General features: G+C 38.0%; 1 protein-coding gene across 2 annotated transcripts in view; it reads left to right on the top strand.

The window, feature by feature from the left end:
- Positions 1–23,868, top strand: part of LOC124787628 (polycomb group protein Pc) — an 82,884-nt gene that overhangs the window by 12,344 nt on the left and 46,672 nt on the right. For both annotated transcript variants that reach the window (XM_047254392.1, XM_047254402.1), the window contains one exon: positions 12,609–12,825. In XM_047254392.1, the coding sequence (XP_047110348.1) occupies positions 12,609–12,825 (217 nt within the window). The remainder of the gene's footprint in view (positions 1–12,608; positions 12,826–23,868) is intronic.

The following is a 23,868-nucleotide window of genomic DNA, read 5'->3' on the forward strand; positions in this document are numbered from 1 at the left end:
TACTTCAGTCACAGATTTTTAAACTGGGCTAGTATTCACAGCCCATCATATATTTGAAAATTCAGTGAAATATTTTTGTGCTTTGTGTTACCACACGGTCAATCTGCACAAGTATATACTGAGTAAACGGATCAGCTTTTTTTAATTGAATAATATGAGAAGGTAGGTGGATCAGTGTTTACGAATGTGTGATTTTGTTATTAATAACCTTGATCCACCTACCTTACTCCTTGTTGAAGTTGAAAACAATGATCCACTTACTCAGAGCGGTGGCTTTTGCTGCATTGCCAGATTATTCCATCCACACAAACCTTTGACTCTTCAAGAGTAGTTTCACCACCACATTTGATGCATTTTGTGTCTCTGCAATTAATCCATGAGATATGCACCAATGGGCAATGTTGCCATGCAGAACTAAATCATTTAATCTATAGCAGTCGCTGCCGGAGTCACAAAATATTTCTCTTGAAGCTCACTAATACATCAAAAAACAGTAAACAAGGCAATGGTTTCAATTTTTGTGTTAGAAATATATTGCCTCTGTTCTCACGTGTCATTGGTTATGTCTAAGAATCATCCCATTGGCTACATGAAACTGACATGTTGCCAACCTATTACGCACTCTGCCACTGCTTGACACTACAGCCCTTGTAGGGCCTTGGCCTCATTCAACAATCTCGGCCAGCTCTTCTCCGCAGGTTGCCTTGACTCTTCATCTTGTAACTCCCTTTCTTCTGAAGTCCTCTTCCACTTTGTCAAGTCATCTTGTCCCTGTCTGTCCCTTATACAGTGCCCACATCGTTTTACTTTGAAAACTTTCTTCACTGTGCTGTTATCCATAATTCTTTCCATATGATCTAATCAACATAGTCTATTACTGTTTTTTTCTGTCATGATATCTGGTTTGTTAACAACTCTCTGATCTTGTTATTTCTGATTCAACAAATTCCCTATCACTTACTGGCCTTTAGATTTTCTCAAGGATTTCCTTTCCCACCTCTGCAACAACTACTGGGTGTGGGGCTGACAACCCTACCCTGGAAAATATAGCTCACTACAGATCCAAAAGACAAAGGAAGCCAGATGGATGACAACCTGTTAGCAGCAGATAAGCAGGCCGTGTCCGCTGCTGGCCCTGATGTAGACTTAACACAGACAACTAGTAGGCAAACGTGTACCGTGTAGTATATCTGCCAAGGTTGAAATTGTGTCTGACTGTGAAGTTATCTTAAGTGGGTAACAAATGCAAAACCATTTAAAGAATGGCTACATTCATTCAGTAGCACACTGATCATGCAGTATTAGTTGGAAGCAACTTTAACCTGCTGAGTGTACTATGACACTTCTGTGGATTTGTTGCAGGCAGTACAGCCAGTCAGTCTCTTCCGAACACTTTCTTCATAAACTGTCTTGAATGATTAGCTTTACAACCCACATGTAAGGGAACTATTTTAGATGCCATAGCTCCAAACAGGTTTGACTTTATCGACAGTGTTAGTATAGTGATCACGATGTTGTCGTCATAGTCACAATGATTTCTAAAGCTAATTAATCCATCAGAAAGGCTAGGTGAGTTTTTATGCTAGCCAAGAGCAGATAAGCAGTTGTTAGCATTCTACGTAGACAGGGAATGGACATCATACAGTTTCAATGCGATGGATATAGAGGAATTATGGGCGAAGCCTAAACTGATGGTAAGTCACACTCCAGAGAAGTGTGTGCCAAGTAGGTGGATTAAAGAAATAAAAGACCAACTGTTGTTTAATAACAAAATTGGGAAAATGTTAAGGAATGAGAGGTTGTTGAACTTGCAATACAATAAAGAAAACAGAAATGTTGACACACAAAAGTTAGTAAAAATTCGTCTTTCTGAAAAAATATTGTAGCAGGCAACAACAGGAGAACTGGACACACACACACACACACACACACACACACACACACACACACCATTGTGTGAATGGAAATAGGTATCCCTGGCATTGAAAAGCAGCTGGAAGAGTAAGAAAACAATAAGCCTACATGTTGATATGGAATCCCAGTTCAGTTTTATAAGGAGTGCTCTTAGGCATGGGCCTCACTTTACCTCACAGTTTCAGGAATTTGTTGCCAAGTACAGAGTCAAAAACTGTAGCTGATCCCTCTTTGTAAGTGTATAAAAGAATGCATCTGCAAAATTATAGACCAATATCCTTAAAATAGGTTTACTCGAGAATCTTTCAGCTATAGAAACTTCTGTCCACAAATCATTACAAATCTATAAAGCAGTGCCAGTGTGAAACTCTGCTGCCCTTTTCTTACACAATGTTCTGTGAACCATAGATGAATGACAATAGGCAGATTTCATATGCCTATAATTCTGGAAAGCACTTGACATAGTGCTACACTGTTAACAACAGTGAGAGCATACAGAATATGCTCGCAGATGGGTGATTGGCTCAAGGGCTTTTTAAGTCGTAGAACCCATTACAGTGTCTGGAAGGTGAGCGTTCAGCGGAGACAAAGGTATTTTCAGTAGTGCCTCAAGGGGTGTGATATAAATGCTCTTCTTCACGATATACTTCAATGATCTGACAGGCAAAGTGACAATATCTGTTGACTGTTCGCTGGTGACAGTGTTGTGTTAGGGAAAGTGTTGTTTTTGAGTGATTCTTGGAGGATACTGGATGACTTTGACAGAATTTTTATTCAGCGTGGTGTATGACAGCTTGCTATAATTGTAGAAAAACATAAATTAATTCAGTTGAGTAGGAGAAACAATCTTGTAGTGTGTGAATACAGTGTTTGTGGTGTACTTCTTAACACAATCACACCAATAAAATAACCAGATGTAACATTGTGAAGCTACGTGAAATGGATAGAGGACATAAGTCAGTTGAAGGGAAGTCTAATGGTTGACTTTGGTTTATGAGGAAAATTTTAGGAAAGTGTAATTCATTTATAAAGGAGACTATACCAAACACATGCGTGAGCCAGTCTTGAGTACTTCTCAAGTGTTGGGATCTATGTAAGGTCAGATTAAACGAAGACATCGAAACAGTTAAGAGACATGCTGCTAGATTTGCTAATGATTAACATGCAAGTACTATGGAAATGTCCTATGAACTCAAATGAGAATCCCTGGAGAAAAGAAACATTCTTGTCATGAATCACTATCGAGAACGTTTAGTGAACTGGCAATTTCCTATAGACTGCAATCCTTGTGACACCAGCGTACACCTTGTGGAAGGACCGTGAAGACAAGATAAAAAAAATATCAGGGGTCTTGCAGAAGCATATAGACAACCTTTTTCCCATACTCCATTTGCAAGTAGAAAAAAATGACTTGCAGTGGTGCGAGGCACCCTTTTCCATACATCGTATGGTGGCCTTCAGAGTGTATATGTACAAGGTTGCCAAAGGTTCTGGAAATCAGGGAATTTCAAACCCATCAGGGAAATTTGACAAAAAAAAAAAAAGAAAAGAAAAACCTGGAATACTCATGTTTTTGTCTCAGTAGATGAAATAGTTTGTTTACTGAGGTGTCATGCATCATTGGTGGCTGGGTGCAGCTGTGTATGTGCACCACTTCCGTACTCCCTCATTACTACTGCTTATCCCCTTCCTACCACTCCCGTCAGCTTTCAGTCAGTGTTGCCACCAGTTCTTGTCAAGAGCCTAGCAGATGCTGACGAGAGGCATGAGGAGTACTTTGTTTGGATCTGATTCTCAGAGATTGTAGACACAATGGCCTTAGACAGTGGTCATGTGTGCATGAGTTGTCTCTGAGTGATTGTGTGAATGTCTGTGTGTACTCTTATTTTCTAACAAAGGTTGTGGCTGAAAATTCAGTTGTGAGAGTGTGATTGTCTTTTCTATGTGCCTGTCTGTGGCTCAGCAATCATCTTTATGGTGAGTTGCTACCTGTCCTCATTGTTATTGACTCTCAGAGTATTTGAACAAGTTATCTATTGCATGGATTGATCGCCACAGTCTCATTTCATCGACATGCTGTCTGTGACTCGTGACTAACAGGCCACGTGAGTGGATTTCCACGGTGGGCCAAAAACGCAGGCCATTTCTGCAGGTATCTGTAATCGATTGCGCCATCTGATCTGAAGTGATTTGGTTCTCACTAATCTGTAGCCCCTGCCCATCGAATTTAGTCTCACCAATCTGCCCACAGGCTGGGTCTGTTTGTGTATGGCATAATGCAGTGGATTTTCATGGTTTATGCATGGACCCAGGACTGCAGTGCTCCTCAGCAGCCCACAGGCCATGGGTGCTCAACTTCAGCAATTGTGACTGTCTCACCACAAATGTGTTACTTGTTTTAATACACTTCGGCACTTCAGAAGTAGTGTATATGTTAGTTTTACTTAGACACTTCAAAAGTAGTGTATATGGTAGAAAGTATGGATGATAAGAAGAAGAAAGTTGTGTCAGTTGCTGGCAGTTTCTACACTATGTACAAATCACACAATGCCTATAAAATAATAGATATAAAACAGTGGGTAATAATCGACAATAATGGACGTAGTAGAACCAACATTTTATTGGTGGTCATCTACAATGTTGGTTTACACAATTCTTCTCCACCTTATGCACTACTTTTAAGGTGCCTTCTTTTTTCTGAAGTTATTTCTCAAATCAGTGAAGATATTTAAATCTGTCTCATGACTCCAAGGAAATGCTGATTTTTGTCACCAAATATGTTTCGTTTTATTGAAATAAAATAACATCAGTGCTCTTAATAAAACACGCGCACACACCATTTGGCTTGCTTTCTCCACCTAAAAAAGTTCACACAGAATATGTTAGTACTTCAGATTTGTTTCTTGTACCGTAGCTGCAAAGACAGATTGTCAACTTACATCTTTACTTACCCATGAGATCTCAAAATTTGCCGGGGAAAAATCTTTAAACTTGTCTGGAAATCGGAGAAATATCAGGGATTTCACTTACGGGGAATTTGTGGCAACCCTGATGTTGATGTATAAGTACAAGGATGTCTTATTCTGCTGGGTCACAAGGATAGGGAGGGGGGATTGTCCCCAGAGACTGAAGCCTGAGAGCACACAATCAATGATAAGCTAGTTTAATTTTTATATAAACATGGGCAAAAGATCCATTTTGAGTGACAGTCATCTGAAGACGTATAGTTGGGCCTGCCTTTAAGTAATTCTGAAGCTTAAATACAATGAAAGAGTTTATTCGGAAGTAAAAATAATAAAAATTACCTTGATCTACATCTACATGGATACTCCGCAATCACATTTAAGTGCCTGGCAGAGGGTTCAACGAACCACCTGCAAAATTCTCTATTATTCTGAACCACCTGCAAAATTCTCTATTATTCTAATCTCGTATAGCGCGTGGAAAGAACGAACAGCTATATTTTTCCGTACAATCTCTGATTTCTCTTATTTTATCACAGTAATCGTTTCTTCGTATGTAGGTTGGCGTCAACAAAACATTTTTGCATTCAGAGAAGAAAGTTGGTGATTGAAATTTCGTGAAAAGATTCCCTCACAACGAAAAACGCCTTTCTTTTAATGATGTCCAGCCCAAATCCTGTATCATTTCAGTGACACTCTCTCCCATATTTCGCAATAATACCAAACGTGCTGTCCTTGTTAGAACTTTTTTGATGTACTCCAATCTGGTAGGGATCCCACACCGCGCAGTAGTATTCTAAAAAAGGGCGGACAAGCGTAGTGTGATGTGTCATATTTTAATTGATTGCGGTTTGCCTTGAGAACTACTGCCCTCCAAATCAGGCGACAGTGAGACCATAGTGAAAAAGCTTAAAAGTTTTCTATGTTTCATAGATTCCTGCTGAAATTACCACATATGATGTTTTCATGTCTATCATTCATTATAGCTTTCAAACAAAGACTCAAGTTTACATTTATACTGTTCTGAAGCTCTATCTACAGAACTGAATGTGTTTGTGTCATTATGATATTTTAGTTTATTAAGTAGAAATAGGTATTTTAACAATAGTCTTAAGAAAACCGTCATGTGCCCCAGTAATGAAACATCACCATTCTTGGATGTATAATCCATAAACTATCAATTATATCAGTATACAATTTGATTTAGCAGTGCAAATGTCCATGTTGTCTACATTTGTATCATTGTTTTCTGTAGGATGTAACATTCTACACTTTAGTTCAAAGAGTTCTCATTTTGCGACAGCCACAACTGTATCAGTCCATTCTGTAAAATGAAGAAACTGCATAACAGTTGCCAAATCAACAATCTTTTATTGCATACACTTTTAAGTTTTGTCAAAACAGTAAAAGGGGGACCTACAAAAATCCTGAAAAATCAGCATCACAACTGGATACCAGAGTTTCCAGAATCATAAAACAAATAAGATGGAATAAAGTCAGCAAAAGAAAACTTATTGTATGACATTACTTAAATAAACTCCATAAAAAACCATTCCCCTGTGCTGCTGGATTAGGAACACTAACAAGAGAACTGTGTAATAGTAAATACTTGCTACTCCTGATCATTGAGGGCATACACAACCCATAATGCAGGCATGGTATGAAACAGATATGTAATTGATAAACTATTTAAACTGGAAAAGCAGGAAGCTACATTAGAAAGGAGACAGAACCATACAATCTTATGAGGGAAGAGAACCTGTATATCTGAAAAGAAGGAAAACTATCACTTTACATGCACACTGTAAATTGCCTGAATAACGCCATAATTAACTTTTTTTCTAAATACGTGTTAGTGTGTTCATTAATGGGAGTGGTTTGTTTTTATTTAAAGATTTCAGTTTCTTCTGGAACATTGGGTATCTGACTTTTGTCTTATGTACTGCACAGAAAGGTCATATAATCTGTTTTCTCTTCCTGTACTTACTGCATCTTGCCTGTTTTATGATTATTGTTGTTATTTGATGTTTATCAACTGACATTACAATGTTGTCTCATCGACTGTTAGCTATGACTCATTTAGGATTCTGAAAATGAGGATTGGGCTACTTTATCTGGAAGAATGAAATTTTACCCACTGTCACCTGTGCCAGGTAAACATATGCCCATGGGGTTATTTGAACATGACAAGTGGAGTGGCCCTTTTTTGTAGGGCATTGGCAACAATGAGCTATAACAGAACAGTGAAGTCTGGGTAGCAGAAATAGATGTGGAGTAGAAATGATGAAAGTATACGAAAAGAAATTGTGTTGGGGCTCTGCAAGAAATATTACGAGGGTCGTCCACAAAGTAAGTTCCGTTTCTGTTTTTATTCATGGCAGCACTACAATCGCAGTTCCGAGCATACGCAGCAGTTACTCTGAGTCAAGGAGAAGACATGTACGCCATTTTCAGATTGCTGCTGCTGACATGTGCTTTGTTGTGCTTCTTTGTAATGTCAACCGTAATCAAAAATGCCGCTGCACGTCACAATTTCTTAATGGTCTCGCAGTAACCATGTGCATTGATTGTTTGGCCTCGTGTTAAGAAATCAATCAGCAAAATGCCTTTTCTGTTCCAAACAATGGTGCACATGACTTTCCGAGGTGTCAAGATTTGCTTAGGCTTAACCTTTGTTGGGATTGAAGTATGCCTCCTTTCCATTGATTGCCATTTTGTTTCAGTTTTAACCCCCATGACTATCTGAGAAAGAAAACCACCGCCTTCTTCATTGTAGTATGTCAAAAGCTGAAGTGCACTGCCCATCCATTCTTTTTTTGTGTTGTTCAGTAAGAATTGTGGGTCCCCAGTGTGAGCCAAGTTTTCGAAATTTCAGTTTTCCAGTAACAATTTCATGAATTAGTCATCGTGAGATTTGTGGAACTTTGATAGCAAGGGCACTAAGTGTAAAATTACGGTTGTGCTTAATCTTCTCTTCAGTTCCGTGTTCTTACTTTTCTACGGAATCCAAACTGATCTTCCCAAGGTCTGCTTCAACCAGTTTTTAAATTCATCTGTAAAGAATTCGTGTTTGTGTTTTGCAACCGTGACATATTAAACTGATAGTAATTTTCACACCTGACAGCACCTGCTTTCTTTGGAAATGGAATTATTAGATTCTTTTGGAAGTCTGGGGGTATTTCTTCTGTCTCATACATATTGCTCACCAGATGGAAGAGCTTTGTCATGACTGGCTCTCCCAAGGCTGTCAGTAGTTCTAATGGAATTTTGTCTATGCCCAGGGCTTCATTTTGACTTAGATCTTTCAGTGTTCTGTCGAATTCTTCACACAGTATCATATCTCCTAACTCAACTTCATCTACGTCCTCTTCCATTTCCATAATATTGCCCTCAAGTACACTGCCCTTGTATAGATCCTCTATATACGCCTTCCACCTTTGTACTTTTCCTTCTTTGCTTTGGACTGGTTTTCCAGCTGAGCTCTTGATATTTATACAGGTGGTCCTCTTTTCTCCAAAGGTCTCTCTAATTTCCCTGTAGGCGGCATCTATCTTAACTGTAGTGATACATGCTTCTGCATCCTTAAATTTGTCCTGTAGCCATTCCCGCTTAGCCATTTTGCACTTCCTGTTGATCTCATTTTTGAGACGTTTATATTCCTTTCTGTCCGTTTCATTTACTGCACTTCTATACTTTCTCTGTTCATCAATTAAATTCAATATCTAACAATGGGAAATCCAGGATGGAATGTAACAGTATTGTTAAATTCAATATCTCTTGTGCTACCCAAGGATTTCTACTAGCCCTCATCTGTTTTACCTACTTGATCCTCTGCTGCCTTCACTATTTCATTTCTCAAAGCTATCCATTCTTCTTCTACTGTATTCCTTTCCCCTGTTCTTATCAGTCGTTCCTTAATGCTCTCTCTGAAATTCTCTAAAACCTCTTAATCTTTCAGTTTATCCAGGTCCCATCTCCTTAAATTCGTAACTTTTGCAGTTTCTTCAGTTTTAAACTACTGTTCAAACCAATAAATTGTGGTCAGAGTCCACATCTGCCACTGGAAATGTCTTACAATTTAAAACCTGGTTCCTAAATTTCTGTCTTACCATTATATAATCAATATGAAACCTCCCAGTGTCTCCAGGTCTCTTCCACATATACAGCCTTCTCTCATGATTCTTAAACCAAGTGTTAGCAATGATTAAGTTATGCTCTGTACAAAATTCTTTCTACCTTACCCCCTACTATTTTTCCTTTTCTTCCTTTTCCTACTACTGAAGTCCAGTCCCCCATCACTATTAAATTTTTGTCTCGCTTAATTATCTGAATAATTTCTTTTATCTCATCATACATTTCTTCAATGTCTTCATTATATGCAGAGCTAGTTGGCATATAAACTTGGACTACTGTGGTAGGTGTGGGCTCCCTGTATACCTTGGCTACAATAATGCATTTATTACACTGTTTGTAGTAGCTAATCCTGCATTCCCATTATGAAACCTGCTCCTGCATTACATCTGCCACTGAGAGTGGAAATCTTTTCATACATTGTTGATGTTCCAATCTGGTATTTCCATTGTTTGACAAATGAAAATTGCTTTTTCATGCTTTTATGGTCTTGTCTGTAGTTAATTACGTTTTCTTTTTTTTTTTGTTTAAAATTATTTCTTTGTTATATTATGGATTGTCTTGTGGACTGTAAATATGTATAATCATACCATGTTGTCAGAAAACATGTTAGTTGGATATAAAATATTAAATAGCTGCAATTTTAATTTTCATCTACGTCCACTATATCTTGTTTCATGCATTCATAGTGGAAATTAATACCTGAGTACAATATACAGGTTAGTAGTGATATTTTGAGTGTTCTGCACATTTGATCCTGTGATGGCTGATAATAGGTTCATTTTAAATTATTCTGTAATAATGCCTTAGTGTAATGCCAAGGCATGCTCCATCAAAGTTTTCTTCAGAAGCTGGAAACATCTGCAGCTGAGACCAGACATCAATTTTATGGAAGTTTGTTGAAAGTGAAAGTTCGAAAATATCTTATTCTCTGTGGAAGCTATTGAATTGGGATGTACTGTGCAGCCTAATTTTAATTTTTCAGACATGTTTGCGGAGTGCATGCTTCAGTTTAATACTTGCATGTATTTAAGAAAGTGACTGCATGACACTATTGTGAAATGCTACCAGGTAAGACTTCAGTTGTAGAGTTCCCAGCATTTTGAAAAATTTCATAGGTAAACTTTGTTGTTCAGCATTACTGCTTCAAGGGTACTGTTTATATGTTCTGCAGACAAATGTATCAAGTTATTGTTGTTTTGTGGTGTAACATAATGGAAGGGAAAAGCCACCTTAGGTAATGGATATTTTACTTTTGTATGAAAAGTAGCTGCACCAGACTTTTCTTTGGTACTGAAAGCCAGTGAATTTGTTATGTGGAACTTATGTTCGTATTGATATCTTCACTGTATCTTAGATTTATCATGTGCTCATTATGTATATATGGGATATTACAATTAAATTTAGTTGAATCCATTTGTAATTAAAATCCATGTGTATGTTTTGTATTGTCTCGTATAGTAATTAGTTGTAATTTTGCTTTTGCACTTCTTAATTAACATTTCTATTGGAAAATAGTGGGAGACAGTTACAAGAACAAACCAAGGTTTCACTACTGTGTACCCTTGGAAATACGTAGTAGTTGTATCTGAAAGTGAGGAATTTCAATTGGTGTTCTGTTACTGGTGTAATAAAGGATCTCTTGCGTAAAATTCTCTGTAATTTTAGTTCATACAAGACTAGTATTTTACCTACAGTTCAATGTTTGTAAAGTCACAACCAAAGAGTAACTAGCCTGACCAATTCCTTTGTAGTCTGTGAAAAATATATATCAGTTGTCTGTGTGTAACATCTCCTCTCCATAAACTTCTCTTAGCTTTGTGCAACCACTCTTTTTCATTTTTGCATAAACATCATCCATATGAAGTTTGTTTGAAATATTTACACAGCCACTTTTAGGTCATAAAGGTATGCCTAGCATATATGAATTGTCTAGTTTTTGGAACTAGTGGGAAAAATTACATGGGACCAAATCTCTACTCCAGTGTGGGGGTGGAATTGTTTCCATTCAAGAAATTTTTATATTTTGTGCTACCTTATCAAGAGGCACCTCTCCATAATAGTGGGAATAGTAATAGGAATTCAGAAGTATGTCTGTTAATATTAATTCTTACTGATGCAACTCAGTACACAGAGTTTGCAGTTTTTTAATTGGGAAGTGTGGTACACATAGACAGCAATCCTTTCCTGATGTAAATATATGGTATACATTTAAGGTATTAGAAATGGGTTTAGTTCTTAGCCTTGAATGATGATAGTTTACAAAGTTTGTGGAGGCCTGTTCCCAGTTAAAGCTGACTATTTGTTTTAGTGGCCAGAAATTTGTTGTGATGTCGTGTGACACATAACTATGAAACATCAAAACACTAATGGAAATAAACATTTTACTACACCCGCCATGAGAGTACATTGAAGTCGCTGGCTGGTATTCTTCAGTGAGCCTCTTTACACTGTAGTAGTTTTCGTGTGCCAACCCCCCCCCCCCCCCCCCACACACACACACACTATAATTTGAGCAAGTAACCTCCCTAAATACCAATTACAACATCTCAAGGCATCAATTTGCCTATGGACACTTTGAAATTGTTAAAAATAAGTATGGACAGGCAACTCAAAATTATCCTCACTTGAACTTCATAATTATCATCTATTATTGAGTACCATGTAGATGTAGACTGCAAAATGGAGAGAGAAAGAATTATTGGCCAGTGCTTACCTTAAGTACGGGAAATTTTTAATGCCACTGATGGACATATGTATAAGTAAACAAAACCATCCTAGATTACCTCTTTTTTTTTGGGGGGGGGGGGGGGGGGGAGGTTGCAGAAGATTTAAAAGGAATGGCAGATCACTCAAGACTGTAATGAGAAGGAGCCACCATTTCTGTTTCTCAACTTCTGATATAGTTTTCTACAGACGTTTTTATTTATATTTTTTTCCTTATTTATTTCGCATGCTTACTTTGAATTTTTCTTTTGATGTTCATTTTCCAGGAGTATCTTTAGTGCTTTCCTTCATTGTTTACCACCATTGATCACTCACCAGTGTGATTTATACTCCTTTTCACTCCTTATTCCGTACAGCTACATCACATTTCTAATAGATCCCTGCTCCATCTACATATGTCAGTTCAAAAAAGCATCCCCGTCCCTAACAAAACTTAGTTTGGTCTGTTCCTGAAATTATGTCTAACCAGTAGAATCTACTATCCCTCCCTCACACTCCTCCTCAAAAATTTACTATCAAGGCTGGACATTTTCAGAATACTCTTTGTGTTCCTTTTAATTGCTCATTGATGGAACTGTATAGTGAGTGGTCGCTTTTACTCCTCCCATTATTTGTATTCCCTGCAGGGCTTCCAAGTTTGCATTAATTTTACTGTGAGTTTATCTCAGTAGCTTATGTTCGTTGTTAAAAGAATTTCTGCTGGCACAATGATTTTCTTAAGTATCACCATCAATGCAATTTTATATGAAAAGTCCCTGTTATCTCTCATAGAGATTGTGCACTGTGTTATGCTCTAAATCAGCGACAGAGTTCTTTCTTTGTTCACCATACTGCAATTTTTTGTAGGTGATTTAGAGTTTCATTTATTTACAGCTGTTGAACCAAGAACTTGCAACACCTCCAGAAACAACTGCTCCTGACAGCACAGTTACTGCAGCAGCTACTACAGATGCTACGACACTTGACGCTGAAATGGGAATGGATCCAGCAGGTGGTCCTGAGCCTGGCATTGATACAAATCCTGAACTGGAGGCAGTTCAATTACCTCCTGCTGAAGATAGCACAACCCAGATTACTTCTGATGTCCCAGGTATTAAAAAAGTATTCAGATATGTGTGGAAAAGCAAACTGGGGAGCCACTGTGTGCCATGCAGCGTGCAACCATCTGTAATTGCATGAAGAACTTTCCAGTTATAGGCTGTCTTTCACATAATCATCATGTTTTTCCTTAATACATTTCCTTTATTCTTCTCATAGTCAGCCTTCCAGTTTCCCTTTTCCGAAGGATTTTCCAGATCTTGCTTCTATTCACACTGTCATAACCATCTCAGTGCCCAGGACACCATTACTAAATCCCTATAATGTATATAGTGTTTCTCTTGGAGCTCGCTTTCACACTGTCATAACCATGTCAGTGTCCAGGACACCATTACTAAATCCCTATAATGTATATAGTGTTTCTCTTGGAGCATGCTTACAGTAAAAATGAGGCTCTCTGTCTACCTTTCTGGTCTAAACCCACATTGTTCCTCTCTCAATCTTCCTCCTACTGTCTACTGTACTCTCTTTTCCTGGATCTTCTCAAATATCTTGGCAGCACGACACATCATAGTAACTTCCCAATAATTTTGATATAATTTTCCCTCTTTCCAATCTTTAGGGCTCCTTCTTTCTTTCATACTTTTCTCATGACCCGATAGAGCAATGCACTCGAACAATGCCAGTAGCTCTCACCATTTTCACAGTTGCTTCATCCAGTCCAGGCTGCTTCTACCTTTCGTAGTTGTTATGACTCCTTCCACTTCTGTCCATTTCGACATCCTCTGTTTTACATGTCACTGCATAAAATACAGTTACATTATTTATTAAACTTAGAAATGCTAAATGAATCATTAGTGCACTCTCATAACCTGTTTGAGAATAGATATGAAAAATTCTGCATCATACGTACCAGATAAAATTAAATTTTCTGCTTTATATATTGTGAAGTTTCAGCTGAGTTTGTTTGTAGATTAATGTAATGGGGTGTTGTATTGTTACTTGGAAAGTTGTGCTTGTAAACAAATTCCATTTTCTATGATTAAATTTAAGACATATTTTAGATTGTGATTCGCGTACATTCTCATCTGCTGTGAAGACACTAACTGGAAGGAAACCAAATTCTCGACACTCCACACAATGTCAACAATAAATTGCATTCTTCTGGTACTTGTTGGTCACTGGTATTACTTCTTCAACAACAGGAAGGAGGACAGAGAGAGAGAGAGAGAGAGAGAGAGAGAGAGAGAGAGGGGGAGAGGGAGGGGGGGGGGGGATACACGAAGTCACAATAATCTGAATGTTCACTATATCTCAGTGTGGATCAGCACAGTGCTTTGTATGGATGTGCACCAGAAAAATAATTATGATTTTGAATGAAGTTGATTGTGATACGGTATGTGTCTGTAATACTTGATCTTGAATATGCCGAAAGTATATTGATTGATTGCATAAAGAAGCTATTTTGAAACAGTGCAATATTATGGAACTCCTAAAAAGTTGCAGTTTGAATAATCACGTTTTAAGTAATAATACATATCTCATGTTCTTTAAAAGTTTTAATATTTCAATAAGATTTTTTGTGGTTCCTTCCGTGCTACAAATTTTAGTTGTCTACATACATACTTCAGAGAGTAGTTCAAATGAAACCCATATTCGTTTTGCAGTTGGCTATTTAAATTTCTGCCAATAACTTATGATCTTAAGCATAATAAATACATCTAAAAACAAAGATGATGTGACTTACCAAATGAAAGCGCTGGCATGTTGATAGACACACAAATAAATACAAACATACACACAAAATTCAAGCTTTCGCAACCAACGGTTGCTTCATCAGGAAAGAGGGAAGGAGAGGGAAAGACGAAAGGATGTGGGTTTTAAGGGCGTCTGGGTTATCTGGATACTTCCCACTAACACCAACCTGTCAGAACTCTGGAGATGGGAACTTGCCCTTCAGTATATCCTCTCTTCTCGTTACCCACCAGGCCTCAACCTCCGCTAATTTCAAGTTGCCGCCGCTCATACCTCACCTGTCATTCAACAACATCTTTGCCTCTGTACTTCCGCCTCGACTGACATCTGAGCCCAAACTCTTTGCCTTTACAAATGTCTGCTTGTGTCTGTGTATGTGCGGATGGATATGTGTGTGTCTGCGAGTGTATACCTGTCCTTTTTTTCCCCTAAGGTAAGTCTTTCCGCTCCCGGGATTGGAATGACTCCTCTCTCCCTTAAAACCCACATCCTTTCGTCTTTCCCTCTCCTTCTTTCTTTCCTGATGAAGCAACCGTTGGTTGTGAAAGCTTGAGTTTTGTGTGTATGTTTGTATTTGTTTTTGTGTGTCTATCAACATGTCAGCACTTTTGTTTGGTAAGTCACATCATCTTTGTTTTTAGATGTATTTTTCCCATGTGGAATGTTTCCCTCTATTATATTCTAAGCATAATAAATGTTGGATCCAAGGTTAAAAATAACATGGAAAGTATTATGCAACTCAGTTGACACCGAGGTGCCATTTGTCTGTAGTCCCAAAGTTTGTGACCCATGGTCCTGTCATTGTAGGCTAATACATGCCTTTTACCTTTCTGTCTGGTAAATGCTCAGTTTAATTTGTTTGTTAAAACAATGATCAGGTTCTCCTTTCTGCAGAAGTCTGTGATCACTTTTTGTGAATGCAAAGTTGTTCCCTTTTTCAGGATTCATAAGCTATTTAATGTCACAAGCCAGTGAAAATTTTGCTATATGCTAGAGAATTGCATAATTGTATCTAGAGATTAGAATAGGAACTACCAAAAGAAATGATTTCCTTTTGTATTTGGCAATGTTTTTGTTTCCACCTTCAGTTTTCAAGGGAGGTCATCAAATATCTAATAGTTGTATACTTTGTTCTTTCTGTGTAAAAGTAAAATCAAGTTATGAATAGTGGAGGCCATTTTTGTTCCTAGTGTCATGTTTATAAGATTTAATTTTTTTCTTTTTTTTCCAAATTGTGTTTGGTTCTTCATATAAATTTCTTAAGAGAATAAATGTAGTGTGAATGTGTTGTTAGCAGTATCCCTAGTTTTTTAAATGGTCATCTACACAGAGTTTGGGGATGGATGCCAGATATAAATACATCTTTCCATTTTGTGAATAACTTGTCATATTGTGGAATTTCCTCAGAAAATTATTCTGTTTGATGATGGTGGGTGGAAGTATGTAACTTACGTAGTCTTCATTGGCAATTAGTAATTCAGAACCTGCTGATGGAGGGATATATTTTAATAGGAGCTAAAAACATGCCGTAATTGTTTACATAAGCATAATCCAAAAGAGACTGATGTGCATTGGGAAGGTGGATCTGTATTGTGCTGTCATTGAAGTATGGCAAATAAAAAAGCCAAACATTTCACAAATCTCTCAACATATGTTTCCTTTGTTATACTACGTCACTCATCTTTGCTCTATGAATTTATGATCACTGCCACCACAAGCTGGCATTAGTGGCTAGTAGTTTCGTAAATGCATTATGTTACTGAATGTGACTTTCAATCAGTGTTGGGCCAAGAACTACATTATAATGAATATGCGACTTAGTTTCCAGTTCTGTGAGATGTAAGTCACACACATTTTTGTTTTGATTTCAGTGGGGAAATGATGCCTGCTTCACCAACAGAGACTTAACAGTTTTGCAAATGATACTGAATGCATTATCAGACAATAGCATCGAACAGCTAGTCTAACAGAGATTTATTTCTCCCTTGTATAAAATCAGAACCAACATTTTCTAGATCGTCACTTATGAGTAGCAGCCACGATTCTGTTATAGTGCCAGTGGTCAGCAGAAACAAAGTGTTAAAGCAGAAAGCTAGGCGAGTATTTCTGTTGAACTGATACGGTCTAACATATTTCTTGAAAGGTAAACTGAATACATTTAATTCAATTCTGACTTGTGTACATCACAGTTTAGGTAAATACAAACTAAGTAAGTTAATAGAGGGGAGCAAAAAAGAAATATGGTTTAATGTTATCAGTTGGAAAAGTCATGAAAACAGGATCTGTTACACACTCACTGTAAAAGAGAATGTGCGAAAACAACCAGAGCAAGAATAGTGGCAACTTTACTCATATAAGAAAAGCTATTAGAGAACTCAGTAACAACTGATAAATAAGAAGATATGCAGCCAAGGTCACGTGTTGTAATATTTTTATTTTATTTCCTCACTGACTGGTTTTGACAGAGTCAAACTGTCATCTTTGGATCTACAGTGTATCAGGAGAAACAAACATTACTGTATCAATCTCACAACTGTACAACCAGTATACATGTGGGATAACAATATAACAACAAAGATGTCACAATATTTTTTACATACCTTCTAGAAATAATAATACTGTGGATGAATCATACAAACATATCAACAGCACACTGCACTTACAAAACAAAGGTGCCACATTGGCTTGTCAGATACATGAAACAGTAAATACAGACTTTCCCTTTCAGTTAAATTTTTGTAATTTTGACTGCTAAGAATTGATTCTCTAGCAAAGAATGTTACTGTATCCTGCTACTGCAGAGTGAATCCGCGCACCCCAATTTTGAGGAAAAGGAAAAAAAAATATTTTTTGCTTTAATTTGTTTTATTTACAAAATAAAATTGTTCCGACGTTATGATGTGTTCAAAAGTATGTATAATAACTACTGGTTTGAAGCAACGCTGCTGTACACGTTGATACATCATTAAAACGCAACCGATTCAGCGGCGTGCAGCTGGCGGGCTGGCCCATTAGACGGGAGGGTGGCTGGGGAACATTATCACGGCCAGCCGGGACTCTACGCGTACCTACAATAGCAAAAAAAGAAATGTGAATTATCTTGTTTAAGAATTTGTTAACACGGTATGTGCAATAAAATAAACATCACTTTACATCTTTGTTTCTCACTGCTGCCAGTTCGTATCATGATGCTGGATTCTCCTTTCCTGTTCACTGTGTTGTTGAGCGGCATCTCAAAATAGACTGGCGTTTGATCCGCATTACCAATTTGCGATAATATATAGGACTGTTTACGGTGCAGATTTATCACATAACGATGAAAATTCACTATTTTTTCCTCGTAATTGCCTGGAAGCCGCTGAGCAATACTAGTTTTCCTCCGGAATCCTAAATCATTTCGGTTGAAAAATCTTGATAGCCAGCCCTGGCTGGCTTTGAAACTGGTAATGCCTAGTTCTTTGGCTAAAGATAATGCTTTAAGCTGGCACATTTCACTCGTCACCGCGCATCCGTATTGTCGCTTCTCATCTACATAATCGCAGAGCTTTTTCTTGAGGTCCAGATGCTTCGCTTTTTGGCCGCGAAATGTCCGGCGATTACTATTAGTTTCTTGGAGCTGCGTTTTAGTTTTTCACCGGTCCCGAATACAACTCTCCTCACGTCGTATTTTCTTCCTGCTTCACAGTTTCCAATATTCTCAGCTTCTTCAATAATTTTCACTTTTTGTTTAACAGTGTACTAGCGATAACGAGAACTTGTAGCCATAATTAACAAGTTTGTAGACGTTAATACTTCACTCCTAACGTGCTACTGATGCGTCACAGACTGAGGCCGCAACAATGCAATAGTATAATGGGATGTATTGTTGGGGGCGGAGCAGTACCAACAATGTTTCGAATAATCCGCCCACCCCAGTTCTTCATCCTAAAATTTGGGGGAAAAAACGTGTGGATTATTCGAGTATATACGGTATCATCCCTGAGATATAAGTTTGACGTCTACTGTTTCTAGGTGTTCAGAAACTGCTTTGCTTAAATCCAAATTACCACATCGTGTTGATATTGTGCATATAATGTGCTAAGGAAGCAGTAGGACATGCAGGCAACTGCACAATGGAGTATATATACCAATGTCAATTTATGAGGAGCTGCTGCAGGATGGTTAATTACACTTTTTGCCCCACCCCACACCAACGCGCGCGCGCACACACACACACACACACACACACACACACACACACACACACACACAGTCTTACCATTCAGGGATTTTAGTTTGTTAAGTGCCTATCCAACAGTCTTTCAGATGTGGCAGACAAATAAGTTTCTTTTTGAAATGTAGGACCCAAGGCCTCAGAATCTCATCAAGTTCGTAAAAGCAAGAGGGTTTTTCCACAGGTGTCTGTCAGGTATACTAAACATTTGACAGGAACAAATAAAATTGATGCACATAGTTTTGTCAGTGGTAATCTTTAAACAAGTATTACGCCCACTTCTCCAACTTCAGCAGAAGTTTTTTTAGCTCACTAAGGGGCACTTATGACTAGTTCTTCTTCGATGCTCTCTTCCGTTCCCAATATCTCTTGAGCCCTGCTGATAATTTCTCCTTCCTCTCATGTGAAAGGGGCTTCTGATGTTTGGGGACTCTAGGTGGTGGGGTCCAAGACTCGACCATAGCACAAAATTTGGAACCTCAAGATCAGAGATCCGAGCTGAATGCGAGTCCTTTAGTAGCTCATTAAGCCACAGGCTTCCTGTCTTCTAGCTTTTAACCAATGAGAAGATCGTCTTGGTAAGCCTGTTGTTGTCATTTTTATCTGTTTCCAGTCATTCCCTTAGTTGCTCTAAATTCGTAGACAGTTTTGTTTGTTACCAAAGGCGTTTCGCTTCATTTATTTGGGAAGCATCATCAGTGGCCTGAAATACGTGTTTCTTTTTATACATACAGTGAACATATGTGATGGCTATAATATACTGACATATTACATTTTGTCATGTTTTTCTCTTGCTTTTTGGGTTGTAGCACAAGTCATATTGTGAATGTATTGTTCGGTGTTACTTATGATTTCCAGTGCCGGTATTGTGTGTTCTTGGAGATGTATTTGTTGGTCTTCATGCTCCAGCTGGCCGATTTCTGGTGTTGTTTCATACACGCTTGTCACTGAGCATATTTCACTTTCACTTCCATTTGGTGATCATCATATGTGTGTTTTCAGTGTGTAGTCTTGCCAACTGTTGTTGTGTGTTTGTCTGTCTTTTGTTTCTGTTGTGTTTGATGTTTTTCATTTGTTGTGTGTGTGTGTGTGTGTGTGTGTGTGTGTGTGTGCCAATGTACTATTATTATTATTTTTAATAAATATGAGTCCATGTGTCTGTGTGTGTGTTTCAGGGAGGGGGGGGTGGAGAAATTCATTAATTATTTATCCAGGTTATATTTCAGTTTGTTATTGTTTTGCTGGGTAGCATGATCAGGGAGTTATTGTTTATATGGATTTGGTCATTGAGTACCTTCTTTTGCATTGCAATGTCTCTTTGTATGTGAAAGTTTTGTTGCGATGCCGGGAGCTTTTTGTTGTGATTATTCACTCTGATAACTGTCATGTCACATTATATGTTGGATGGTTCATGTCCATGTTTTTTTATCAGGTGTTCGGTGAAGGTAGAATGACTGTTTTCATATTTCCAACATCTTATGTGTTCTTTACATCTAGTTTTAAAGTTCCTGCTTGTCATCCTCAGATATACTGATTTACATTCTTGGCTCTCTAGCTGCTTCTTGGTATTTATCTGGTTTTTCTGTTGTTTGTAAATGTGATTGGGGTGGGTTTCTTCTTCTGTAAGCTGTTCGTAATCCCTGTTTCTTTAGTATATTTGCTATCTTGTGTGTTACTTTGTGTTTGTATGTAAGAGTGTACCATATTTTTCTGTTATTCATGTCATGAGTGTTATTGTTTTATGTTTCCATGTGTGCTGTAGCGTTTGTGGGGCTCTGTGCTGCCTGCTTGTTTTGATTTTTCTTTGGTTGTGTTTTAATTTTTTGATTGAGTTTTTGTACTATATGGGTGCTGTAACCATTGTTTGTAGCTATGAGTTGTATTGTTTGCAACTCTTTTTCATAATTTTCTTTGCTGAGTGGGATGTTATTTAGCCTGTGTAACATGTGTCATAGGGCCGCTAATTTTTGATTTTGCCGGTGTTTGGATGAAGGATGTATGATTATGTCTGTGGCTGTTGGCTTTCTGAAGATGTCAAATTTGGGTTTGTATTGTTCTCTCTCTTTATTGTTATATCCAAGAAGTGTATTTGCTTTTTTTTCCATGGTAAATTGAATATTTTTATGTATGTTGTTTACATCTGTGTGAAGTTTATCAATTTTCTCTGTTGGTTCATCTACCATACAGATTGTCATCCACAGATCTGTATCAGTAACCAATTTTGTATCCTTTCTTTGTGATGACTGTATCATAGATTGTGTTTTCTATGTGGTTGATGAATATGTTTGCCAGTGTTCCTAAAATTGGGGATCCCATTGGAAGCCCATCTTCTTGTAAGTAAAATTCCTTTTCAAATTGGAAGTAATTTTGGGATGTGATTGCTTTGAGGGTTTTTGTTATTTCATGAATATTGTCTGCAGATAGTTTATTGTATGTCAGTAAGTTTTCTTCAATTAGTTTTATTGTCTCTGCAGTGGATATCGAGGTGTACATGTTTTCTATGTCAAAAGAGATGAGTGATGCTGTGTTTGGGATGTGTACATCTTTTATTTGTGTTATGAGTTCATTTGTGTTTTTCACTGTTCTGCTGTTTTTCATTTCATAATGTTGCATTATGATTTTGTTTGTGTTTTGCCACATGGTATGATGGTGCATTCATGAAATTAATAACAGGCCTCAATGGAATGTGGGGTTTGCACACAGCAAATAACGCACACACAAACAGAAACATATACTTATTAAACAAAAAATTACACACACACACACACACACACACACACACACACACACACACTCACTGTAGTGGCTAATAAAAAAGAAAAAGAGAAGAAAAGAAAATGAAAGGTTGAAAATATGGGAAGAAATGGTGAATAAAACGGGGATTTTAAAATCGTTAATGACCGTGAAAAAGGGAAAGAATGAAATGCAAATCAGACTTCGAATTACATTAAAGCTATCGGACTTCGTGATTCAGAAAAGCTATTGTTGGGGTGGTCCTTGTGGCGTTTCTGAGCAAAGTAACCCGGGTTGTACCAGTTATTCTCACGTCCCCTATTGCGGTTGTTGTTGTACTGTCTGTGGTTTTCATTTTGCATGTAGTTACCATTTTGATATGGGTGATAATTATTTTTGTTATTATTATTCCACGAATTTCTGCGGTTGTTCGTACCGTCATACACGTTTCCATTTGAATATGTTTCGCATGCAGGCATCGTATTGTGTCGCGGCGCGGAAGGATGGTTCCACCAACCACCGTCACTACGGTTCCTTTGGGGTGGGTGCTGATTTTGGTTACTAATATGAGTAGTATTTGAATGGCGTGAATCGCCTGTGTAAACTATGTCCATTTGATCTAAGAAGTTTAAGAAAGTCTTAATGTCATTCTCTTGTACTCCTATTAATCTGTCTCGGTATGGAAAGGGTAAGTGGCTCTTTAAAGTGTCAATTATCGCTGGCAAGTCGGCTGGTTTGGACCAGTACAGTGTCTTGTCTAGGTACCTCTCAAAGTATTGTCTTAATGTCTCTTTTTTAGGGTCATAGGTCTCGGGGTTGCACACTTCTCTCCTTAGACTCTGTTGCTCATTTTTGGACCAGAATTCGTCCAGGAAGGCTTGTTCGAAATGTTCAAACGTAAGGCACTGCCGTTTCATAGCGGCACCCCACTCAGCTGCTCGTCCTCTGATGAGATTGGTGACGTATCTGATTTTATCGACTTCTGACCAACTACGTGGAAAAACACCATCAAATGATCTAATAAACACAATAGGGTGGACTTTGTGCTTGTCCTCACTGGAAAATGTCTGGAAATACCCATGCCTTACAAACTTGTCATCAGCCATGCCGGTTGGCATAACTGTATTGATGTGGTTTGTGTCACTTGCTACTCTAGGTATTGTATCATAATATTGCTCGTTTGGTGGAAAAGAAAGCGGCACATTGTAATTTTGATTGGAAATGGGTAATTCCACAATAGGTGTTCTGTCTGTGTCATTAACCATGGTTTTAGCTGTTCTGCCGTTCCCTGATGATGCGTTTGCACCAATCGCCAAACACGGCACAACATTGTCTCGTAATTTTGTCACTTCGTCTTCTATGTGTTTTGTCTCGTCTTTAACATGTGTCTTTGTTTTTGAAAGTATGTCCTGTGTAATTGTTTCAAGTTTTTTGTCCAGATAGTCGTCACACAATTTACATTCATGTACAATTCTTTTAGCTGTGTTGGTGTCATTGTTTAGTGACGCGAGGTCCGCTCAGTCTTCTAATTTTTCTATCTTTTCTTTGAGGTGGGTTTGTTCAAGAACTACCATTGTGAGCTGTTGGGTAATATTTCCTACTTCTTCAGTCAGCTTTTCTTGGGTGGAGCTAGCTGAAGTGTGGGCCTGAGCTAACTCTTCCACATGTGTGTTCACTTCCTGCTGCACATTAACTATTTGAGTTAACTGATTCTCACATTGGGTGATATTGTTTTTTGTTTCATGTGTGAATGTAACCATAATTTCTTCCTGTTTAGTGACTCGGTCGGACAATGTCTCAAATCGCTGCCTGAGCTGTTGAGTGGTGGTATTTAATTCTGTCATCTGTTTCGTCATTCGTTCAAAATTTTCGGTCATAGTATGGTTTAATACGTCAATTTTCTGACTGTCTCGTTTCATGTCTGCAAATAACTCTAATAGTCGGTCCAGTTTGTCAGTCTCCTATGTCCGATTTGTGTCACGTTGCTGAATTTGTCTCATATTCGGTTCTGACATTGATGTTAACAATGACGCTGACGGTCTAGTCTCGCGTCCATTCCACAGTTCGTCATTTAAAGTCGCTATCTGTGTATTATCACAAATGTTGCGAGTTTGAGGCAAAATCATTGCATTGACCTATGAACTCGTCCATGGAGGAAAACACAGACTTTCTTGTTGGTTGAACGGTGAATCTAGTTCACTTAACTCATCTGTCAAAACTATCTCGACCTTACCGCATTCCATTTTAATAGGATGTATAATCGTAAATCAAAAAGGGAATAATATAAGTCTGATTAATAAAGATTTGACTCAAATTTAGGTTCAAAAATTTTCTCGTTAATGTAAATGATTGCTCTATTGCAACAATGGTTTGAGAAAGATGCAGCAGGGTGGG

This window comes from Schistocerca piceifrons, chromosome 1 (genome assembly GCF_021461385.2).
Source record: "Schistocerca piceifrons isolate TAMUIC-IGC-003096 chromosome 1, iqSchPice1.1, whole genome shotgun sequence".
In the NCBI taxonomy this organism is placed as follows: Eukaryota; Metazoa; Arthropoda; class Insecta; order Orthoptera; family Acrididae; genus Schistocerca; species Schistocerca piceifrons.